At 45.8% G+C, this 10586-nt stretch overlaps 1 protein-coding gene across 1 annotated transcript in view; it reads right to left on the bottom strand.

The window, feature by feature from the left end:
• LOC123113308 (PHD finger protein ING2) overlaps positions 1-3727 on the bottom strand; it is a 5103-nt gene extending 1376 nt beyond the window's left edge. Inside the window, exons 1-7 of the mRNA XM_044534505.1 lie at positions 3516-3727; positions 3350-3421; positions 2903-3093; positions 1959-2022; positions 1579-1841; positions 1423-1461; positions 224-342 (exon numbers count right to left, since the gene is read on the bottom strand). Of these exons, the coding sequence (XP_044390440.1) occupies positions 241-342; positions 1423-1461; positions 1579-1841; positions 1959-2022; positions 2903-3093; positions 3350-3421; positions 3516-3561 (777 nt within the window). The 5' untranslated portion in view covers positions 3562-3727 and the 3' untranslated portion in view covers positions 224-240. The remainder of the gene's footprint in view (positions 1-223; positions 343-1422; positions 1462-1578; positions 1842-1958; positions 2023-2902; positions 3094-3349; positions 3422-3515) is intronic.
• Between the last annotated feature and the right edge of the window lie 6859 nt (positions 3728-10586).

Below are 10586 nucleotides of genomic sequence, written 5' to 3'. Positions count from 1 at the left end.
TGGGGTTATTTCAAGGTTTTGAAGGACTAAGTTACATGGTTCTCTGAAAAGGAAAGTTTGCACTAATAGTATGAATTTATTAATTTGTGAAATTACTACTTGCTTGTAACACGGTTATACAAATTCACATTTTATACAGGAAGATGAGCTTTATTAGGCGATTTACGTGATAAGGTAAGCTAAGATTTCTACAGATTTAAAGCGGTTGGTAGTTGCCTCTTACCAATTTAGGAGAACCTCTCATTGAAGATTCCTGCAAGTTGGGCAAAACCATTTCCCTTTGAATCTTGTTTCTGGTGTCAGACCAACGCACGAGTAATGGAACCATTCGCCTCCTTCACACTGTTGGCAAGCATATAAAAAGTTAGCAATCAGTAGAGATGGATGACCTTCATATAACAAACACAAAAGTAAATCATACGATAACAAGCATCAGCACTTAGAAAGTGATAGTGCAAGACACTACTTTGTAGGGTTCCATTCTGCCTTTTATCTAATGTTTTTGGAATTCCAATGTTTTTCCTTCGGTGATTGTAGTTTCTAGCATAGCACATGATCATGAGGACTGATGCACCAATATGATATACAACCATGAATTGTTAACAAATTTTCTGTTCAATCTTGGATGATTGTGAAGGTTTCTTTATCTATTTTATGAATAGTATCCAGTGCATCATAAAAATTCAGAGTCCCAAGCTAACATTACATGTAAAGAGTCGTACTCAATTTGAGAGGCCACAGGGGGTCTGTACTGCAATGAATACTTATAAATTTATTTTGTTGCTAGGGGAGATATTTGTGATGATGAATAAAACTAATAGAACAAGGCGGGGATTTGTAAAATGAAATTAATTGTTATTTGCCGTGAGCGGGGGTATTGGTGATAATGAATAAACCTAATAGAACACGGTAAAATTCTGGAAATTGTACCAGTATGCTTGAAGGCTACGCTATGACTTAATTCTATGAAGGAATTCCTTTAAACTGTACCGGAGGAATTATAGTGCAAAATCCCAACCCATTGACCACTAATTCTATTCCACTGTTAGTTTGTAAAATGCAGTACCAACTTCTAATTGCTCATGTTATACGATATCTAGAAATTGCAACAAGTTTTAGAGAACGCAAACAAGCATATACATTGACAGGTCCGATGTTACATCCTAGTAATAATAACAGTAAAACAGTGAGCACATAATCCTCATTCTGGATGACAAGAGAAAAAACTACAAGCATGAGATGACCAACCACCAGTCCAGCCACAACAACATTGTTCAAAAAGCAATAGAATAAGTTTGGAAAGCTCTAAAGCATTACTTAGGCCTGATAAGGGTAAATATTAGTAATTTACAACACACAAGCTAAACTTCCACAAATAACTCAGAAGATAAGGCATCACTACTTAGCACCATAAAAACTTACATTCTCATTGTCACAAGCAATCATATCACCATATGAAACCTGAAAATCAATTTAAAATAGGTATATATTTTCAGCAAAGTGAGTAAAATGCTCAATGTAGATATTGATGCAAATGCAAGTACCGGGAATATGAATATATATCAATTTCAAGCTTACCTGGTGGCATATACAATATGTTGGTTCATTTGGATCAATCATTTGATCCACATCCATAGATGCAACGGCCTTCTTGTTGCTGCTACCTGGAGGGGGCATTAAGTCGAAGTCCATACCTCTCTCCCTATCCCTATCCCATTCCTTCTCTCTGACAAACTTCCTTGCTGCTTGGGGTGTACTAAAACTGGACCTCCGTCTTTCATCCCTGCCACCCACCGGCATTGGAGGAAGGATATGCGGTTCATCTGGAGGTATTTTTCCTTCTGCAAGAAAGAGAGAACAATCAATGTTCTTTTTGAGGAAAAATTGAAGATGGCATCTGATATTCTGTTTGATGAAGATTCGATACTGGATTCCTAATATGACATCACTGCTTATACCTTGCTTTAAATCTTCTGCAAACTGGCCTAGGTCTTCATCAAGACGTTTGATATGGCTCTCTATCTGTATAATAATGCGAAAGATAATTAATAGTTAGATATCCATAAAAATTTAACACTGGACAGATGGGATAACTGCCAAAAAAAGTGCATCCGTTTGTAGATTGGTTTGGATCCTCGACTACCCTTCTGTATTTCTATGTTGGGATAATGAGTTGCATTGTTAATTACAGAGTTAGGTTTGCATCTTGTGTTAGGCTTCTTGCTTCAATATGACAGTTTAACAGCTGGGTGATATATCACACGAGTAATACCAGGCTTTTCATATTCCAATCTGAATACAAATATCAAAGTTAATTTCATGGTGCTGAATAATTTGTATTAATTACTCGGTGCTCTCTCCAAAAAAACTTGTAATTCTAAGAACTCAACTAAGAATATGTTAACTACAGAGGTTCACATCTTTATCTGTTTTGTCTGGCATTTAATATGTTATTCTGGAGTCCAATTTGATTTCTAGAATTGCATATTACTGTACAAAGTCTAAAGTTTGGTACAAAATGATCAAATTGACCTGGGAGTGGCAACCAAAGAGTTAACTAAGATAACCACCAGAAATGAAATTAAATGTATAAAGGCAGTAGGCACTAGCAACATTTCAATCAGGGAGGAGAACTAACTGATATCCATAGGTCCATTATGTTGCAGGACTACAAGTTCAAGGAAGGAAGCAGAATCAGGTTAAAAGTAAGATGTTGTACAACCTACCAAGTTTGGACTACCGGACAAAATGATCAAGTTAGATCAGTGGGTAGCAACCCTGGAGTAACTAACATAACTACCAAACATGACATAACATGTGTAAATGCACTAGTTAAAAGTCTTGTATCCATAATTCTTTAAGCTACAGAACAATTTGAAGGAAAAGAGGAAGGAAGCAGAACCAGGTCATAAGCTTGGCGTGCGAGCAACACTTTCTCCGTGCAGAGACTAAGCGCGTTGTCCTGGCTATTTTCAATATCCCTCGTCATCTTCTCCGAGGCATTTTCATCATGCACCACGTTTGGCCTGTCGAACCCATGGGATGGCACCCCCAGGAGATATTTGATCTGCCCTTTTGTCTGACCCAAAATGCCTGCATCACAAAAATATATAAGACACAAAACCCACAAAACAAGCTTGAGAAGCACCATCCACCAACATGTGCAACAGCCGGTCCTCTGTCACTCGCAGGATTATATCTCGGGGTCGACAATTAAAGCATGGCCAGATTACTATGGAGTCAGGATGGAAAGCAAAATTCACTCTCCACAATGACTTCTTTTTTTATCAGATTCTCAAAATGGATTTTTATTTCCAAAGGAAAAAAAAGGGTATGGCAAAATCATCACCATGGGCCCTCTCGTCGAGCTCGTGCATGGTGGAGAGGATCCTCTGCAGGTCGCCGGCCAGGGTGCTCGAATCTGCGGAGCAATACGGAAGCCAGTAAGGGCAAAAGGTCCAAAAGCACCCCGAATGGAAAGGAAAAGGGAAACAAATCGGAGCCGGCAATCTCACACTCCAAGTAGTCGTCCACGTACACGCCAGTGCGAGCAATTGCCATGCCGGTCGACGGGGGGATGCTCTCCGCGGCGCCGGGCTGGGTCCGATTCTCCGATTTGGGGATTAGGGTTTCGGAGGAAGAAGACGGGTGGGGAAATCTCGCTAGGAAGAGGTTTTTCCCCTGTGATTATTATTACGTCATTAATCTGGTTAGGAGGCGATTTGCACGGGCCACTGAGCCGCTGGGCCGTACGATGGAAGCCCTGTATGCCCGTAATCCCCATCCATGGGCTCACTCTATTTTAAACTGGGGGCCTCCGGATTTTTAACGGGTGTTTTCGTTGATTTTATTTTTTTTTCTTTTAACACAGTACAAACGCAAGCGCTCATATAAACACGCATACACTCACCCCTATAAACATACACACGCATATCCTAACTGTGTGAGTACCTCTAAGAGACTGAGCCGACATATCATCGTGAGATTTTAAAAGTCACCGTAGGCGCCTCGTAGTCGACGGAAACGTCTTCTCACATTGAACGCGCATCGCCGGAAATTCAGAAATAAATCCTGATTTTGTTGCGATTTTGTAGTCCCTTCAATCCATACTAGAAGAACACGTTGCAACGGGGCCACATTAACTTTAAGAGTTCAATATCAATTATGTTAATATTACATTTAATATTCTCATACATATCAAGTGACATTGACGACCTTTTTACCATCAAATTCTCACACACACTCTCTCCCTCCCTCCTCCTCACTCTCTCTCCCCTCTCCCTCTCTCTCTCTCTAACACACACATATCCATCTTATTGGGTACGGGACCATAATCCATCTATTTCACACGTACACGCGCTAGTGCATAACAATATGGATTATAAAACAGGTTCAAGGTAGTAACAAGGATTCTTCTCATGCATTAATAAACAAATGTTCTGCATTGAAGACAAGATAACCAATTCCCAAAGTGCATCAGAGCATCACAGAACATTACTGGCAAGATAAATGCACGACGATACACCCGACTCATTTAATTAATATAATTAAATTATCAGTAAATTAGTCACCAAACTGCTCGGATGAACCGGAACAGAGCCAACATATATCATCCTAGACAAACGCAACATCAACCATTTACCTTGGTACTTTAGGGACCGACAGGAGGATGCATGTAGAAGCGCTTCTTGCCTGCGAATCCACAGTCAAAGAGAGAAATTGGAACACATTCCCATCACCAACTGATAAAGAAAGCATGTAAGAAAATTGATATCGGGCCAACTTGGATCTTCGGTGATTGTCCGCCGGTATGGAGAATTTAGGAGGGTAGGTGTAGGGAGTGGCCTTGTGAATGATGGATGGAGGCGCGGAGGGATGTGGTCACCGGAAGGTCGAAAGCGGAGAGGGTCGGGCACATTAGGTGGAGCCGGTGGTGCGCGACAACCGGAGGCGGCCCAATCGTGGGCGGCGAACCAACGATAGCCTCAGCCCATCTCTCGACTCAGCGAAGATAGAGAGGGCGGCACTGCCGGTGCTCGAGGCCGCCGCTCGGCACCATCTACATCGAGGGGAAAGAGAGGCGAGAAAGTGATAGGGTGATGCGGGGCTAGGGATTGCGAAGGAGGGTGGGGGTGTGCGATTTGAATGGATGATTCTGCCCATCGTTTTCTTGTATGTGGCGGTGGAGACGGCGGCGTCCAGCCATGCAGGCGAGGCATGGGTCGAGCCGGGCACACGGCGAGGCGCAGTAGCAGAGGCGGGGGCGATTTTTTGCTACTGAGATGCAGGGTGTGGGATTGATCGTTCATGTTCTCTTTTCCTTTTTAATGGGAGATGGATGCGATTTTTTCACGAGTGGAGAGATGCGACCACGTACAGATTCCATAGTAAATTAATTAGGTCCATAACGGAATTTCTTTACAATGCGTTAAGATTTACGTGTTAGTTTTCTTAATAAAGAAATGCACTGATGTAGGGATCGATTGATTCGGATAAGGAAAGATAGATTCATGATCTTTTGTATGTTAGGAAATTAGTGGTTTGCAAGGAAAGAGTGGAGAGAAAAAGAACCAATGCGACCACGTATAGATTCCATAACAAATTAATTAGGTCCATAACGGGATTTGTTTGCAATGCGTTAAGATTTACGTGTTAGTTTTCTTAATAAAGAAATGCACTGATGTAGGGCGCGATTGGTTCGGGTAAGGAAACATAGATTCGTGATCTTTTGTATGTTAGGGAATTATTGGTTTGCAAGGAAAGAGTGAAGAGAAAAAGAACCAATACGAGGGGGTGGTGGAAGGTGGGACGAATAAAAACCGGACGAAATTGGGAGGTGGAAGGGGGCGAGTAAAAACCGACGAAAAAAACCAACGAAATTGGGAGGTGGGCGAGAGGATGAAAAAAACCCAGGGGAGGTGGGAGGAGGACAAAAATAAATCATACGAGGCTACCAACTGCTCCATTAGGAGTAAAGATTGTTTGTGAAAATAACATGCGACGACGACTTAGCGAGCGGATCCCCTTAAAAAAGACATAGCGAGCAGATTCCCTTAAAACTGGTAGAAATGGATACGATTGATGACATTGATAAATAGTGGTGAATGTTGGCATAATTTACTATCATCATGCATGGAAACGAATCATCAAGAAAAAGAATACTTCCTATTACTACACTCATAGGAAGCTTCCTAATCTCTACTACCAAACAGTTTTTGCCCAAACAAGGAAGGAAAGTTATGGACGTGATTCGAAAGGAAACAAACGTTATGAAGATTAATTAATTTAGATTTGATCTTTAGAGATTGATTGTGATTGATTCTTTTACATAAAGACATTACTAAATAATTTGCGTCAGTATGGAAAGTTCTGATCCGTTCAGTTTTTTTCGTTGTGTGAGAGGGTGAAGTAAAAATAAACCGATGAAGTGGGGGAGGCGACGAAAAAAATCTACGACAGTTAACCTACGGAAAAAAACCGGACGAAAGTGGTGGGACGAAAATTGACCGACGAAGACTACCAACTGCTCCATTAGGAGTAGAGATTGGTTGGTTCGATTTTTTTTGCGTGGAGGGAACTACCTGGGAGGTGGGAGGGAGTACGAAAATAAACCGTCTCGGCTGAGCGGGAGGTGGGAGCAAGTACCAAAGAAGTACCAAAAAAGACCGGGTGAGGTGGGACGAAAATAAAACCCGGAACGCGACCTACCAACTGAGACATTAGGAGTAGAGATATTAACAAAAGTGCAGATCCCGTCCCACTCTTCACTTTTTGACAAAAAACTTCTGAATAGCAATCTTGGTGAGTGATCTCGACTGGGTTCGATCGGCATGGCGTCTCGTTCCTCCAGGAGTGGGTGCTGAGAGGAAGGATGGCAAACCTCCATTGTCAATCGGCCGGAGCTGCATCGTCATTTGGATCCGAGCATGGACGAAATTGAGATGGTAGAGGTTGAGGAATTTGTAGGACGTGAGGGTTTAGGGTGGGAATCACGAGAACTCACCCATATCTTGGGAGACGGCAGACCCGAGGTGCAGTCGTGTTCGTGCTTCAGGGGCTGCCACGTGTTGCTCTCGCCGCCATCGCCTGTCGATGCCACTTCAGCGCCACGAGCATGGGACTGAGGGATGAAGGGAAGAGAAGGGAAGGAAGCGAGCTAATGACGTACCTATGTTTGGTATGTAATACCCTCCACTAAGAGTAGATATTTTCTTAAAATCGGTTATTTTGTTTCCTAATTAATGTGATTGAGCAATTTAAGGTAAGGTTAATTAATTTAGATTTGATATTTAGAGATTGATCGTGATTGATTGTGACGCCCCCGATTTAATCATACACTAATCATGCACGCAAATGTGTACGATCAAGATCAGGGACTCACGGGAAGATATCACAACACAACTCTAAAACATAAATAAGTCATACAAGCATCATAATACAAGCCAGGGGCCTCGAGGGCTCGAATACAAGTGCTCGATCATAGACGAGTCAGCGGAAGCAACAATATCTGAGTACAGACATAAGTTAAACAAGTTTGCCTTAAGAAGGCTAGCACAAACTGGGATACAGATCGAAAGAGGCGCAGGCCTCCTGCCTGGGATCCTCCTAAACTACTCCAGGTCGTCGTCAGCGGGCAGCACGTAGTAGTAGGCACCTTCGGTGTAGTAGGGGTCGTCGTCGACGGTGGCGTCTGGCTCCTGGACTCCAGCATCTGGTTGCGACAACCAGAAAGAAAGGAAAGGGGGAAAAGGGGGGGGGGAGAAAGCAACCGTGAGTACTCATCCAAAGTACTCGCAAGCAAGGAACTACACTACATATGCATGGGTATATGTGTAAAGGGCCATATCAGTGGACTGAACTGCAGAATGCCAGAATAAGAGGGGGATAGCTAGTCTTATCGAAGACTACGCTTCTGGTCACCTTCGTATTGCAACAGGCAGAAGAGGGTAGGTCGAAGTCCTCCAAATAGCATCGCATAGCATATCCTACCCGGCGATCCTCCCCTCGTATCCCTGAGGGAGAGCGACCACCGGTTGTATCTGGCACTTGGAAGGGTGTGTTTTATTAAGTATCCGGTTCTAGTTGTCATAAGGTCAAGGTACAACTCCAAGTCGTCCTGTTACCGAAGATCACGGCTATTCGAATAGATTAACTTCCCTGCAGGGGTGCACCACATAGCCCAACACGCTCGATCCCATTTGGCCGGACACACTTTCCTGGGTCATGCCTGGCCTCGGAAGATCAACACGTCGCAGCCCCACCTAGGCTCAACAGAGAGGCCAGCACGCCGGTCTAAACCTAAGTGCACAGGGGTCTGGGGCCATCGCCCATAGCACACCTGCACGTTGCGTACGCGGCCGAAAGCAGACCTAGCCTAGTGGCGTTCCAGTCCAATTCGGCGCGCGCCGCTCCGTCGCTGACGTCTGAAGTGCTTCGGCTGATACCACGACGTCGGGATACCCATAACTACTCCCGCGTAGATGGTTAGTGCGTATAGGCTCGTAGCCAACTCAGATCAAATACCAAGATCTCGTTAAGCGTGTTAAGTGTCCGCGAACGCCGAACGGGACCAGGCCCACCTCTCTCCTAGGCGGTCTCAACCTGCCCTGTCGCTCCGCCACAAAGATCCACACAGAGGGCCGTCGGGACAAAGGTCCTTTCAGCCCCCAATTCGTGAATCACTCGCGGGTACTCTTCGAGCTGACCCGACTTTAGTCACCATCTGTATAGTATGTATGTATGTATAGTATATACCCGTGATCACCTCCCGAGTGATCACGGCCCAATAGTATAGCAAGGCAGACTGACAAGAATGTAGAGCCAATGATGATAAACTAGCATCCTATACTAAGCATTTAGGATTGCAGGTAAGGTATCAACAGATGTAGCAACAATGTCAGGCTATGCATCAGAATAGGATCAACGGAAAGCAGTAGCAGGCTACACTACTCTAATGCAAGCAGTATAGAGGAGAATAGGCGATATCTGGTGATCAAGGGGGGGGCTTGCCTGGTTGCTCTGGCAAGAGAGAGGGGTCGTCAACACCGTAGTCGAACTGGGCAGCAGCAGTGTCGGTCTCGTAGTCTACCGGAGAGAAGAGGGGGAAGAAACAATGAATACCAAGTAAACAGATGCATATCGATGCATGACATGTCAAGGAGCGATGCTAGGCGTGCCCTAACGTGGTATGAGGTGGTACTGGTTAAGGGGGGAATCATCCGGGAAGTATTCCCGGTGTTTCGTGTTTTCGGGCAGAGGAGCCGGAGGGGGAAAGTTGCGGGTTCGATAGGTTAGGGGGGTGTGGCGGACGAACGGACTGCGTATCCGAATTCGTCTCGTCGTTCTGAGCAACTTTCATGTTGTAAATATTTTAATCCGAGTTACGGATTAAAAGATATGATTTTCTAAAGATATTATTAATTTCTGGAATTTAATTAATTATCTAATCCAACATTATCCAGAATAGCAAATGCTGACGTCAGCATGACATCAGGGTGATGTCAGCAGTCAACGTTGACCATTGACCTGGTCAACCTGACGTGTGGGTCCAGTGGGACCCACCTGTCATTCTCTGTTTAGTTTAATTACAGATTAGTTAATTTAGTTAGTGATTAGGTTAATATAATCAGGATTAATTAACTTAATTAATTACCTAATTAATTAATTAATATTCTAATTATTCTAATTATTATTTATTTAATTAATTAATATATTTATTTATTTTTATTTTTTTAAATTCCTTTTTTTAAACGTTCTGGGGTGGGGCCCCCTAGTCAGTGGCACACAGGGCCTTAACAGGCACGGGACCTAACGGGTGCGTGGGCGCCCGTCAGGGGCGAGCCCGAACGCTGGCTCAGGGGTGGCCATCGGCGCGCCTGGGCGCCGACGGCCAAGGCAGCGACAGCGCGGGGCGAGGGGAGCAGGGGCAAGGACGACGCCGGAGTTGCAGCACCACTGGTGGAGCGACGAGGCGGCGAGGTGGGGCACAAGGCGAGGGGCGCCATGGTTGGGTCATCGGACGCGGGTGCGCGGGAGCCGTGGCGAGGCACGGAGCTGCGGAGGGGGATTGCGGGTCAGGGGAGGTCCGGCGCGCAGGTGACGCACGGGCGCAGCAGAGAGCACCGATGGCGTCAGCCGCGGGCGCGGTCTGGCGTGGTGTGCAGGGAGCGGGAGCAGCACGGGCGGCGAGTGTGCGCGTGCGGACGCGACGGCGGATCCGCCAGGGAAGAAGAGGGGAAGAGAAGGGGGCTCACATAGCCCTGTAGATGTGCAAAGGCGCGCTCGGGGAAGGGCCGGAGTAGCGGGGCGACGGCGACGATGTCCAACTCGGGGAGGGAGTTGCGCGAGGGAGAGGCGGGGACGAGGCAGTCCGGCGGTGACGGGCGGCGCCGATGACGGGCGCCGGGGAGAGGCGGCGGGGAGACGGGCGATGGCTTCGGGACGCCGGAGATGGTGCGGTGTCGGGGCGAACGGCGGGGTCGACGCGGAAGCAGGCCGGCGGGGAGGCGGTCCTGCGAGGCGGCGGCGTCCTGGCGCGGGGGCGGCGAGCTCCTCCCCTGGTCCCGATCCAATCGGGGAGAGAGGGG

Source organism: Triticum aestivum, chromosome 5B (assembly GCF_018294505.1).
Source record: "Triticum aestivum cultivar Chinese Spring chromosome 5B, IWGSC CS RefSeq v2.1, whole genome shotgun sequence".
In the NCBI taxonomy this organism is placed as follows: Eukaryota; Viridiplantae; Streptophyta; class Magnoliopsida; order Poales; family Poaceae; genus Triticum; species Triticum aestivum.
The sequence above is the reverse complement of the archived record's forward strand: the minus strand, read 5'-3'. Positions and strand labels throughout refer to the sequence as shown.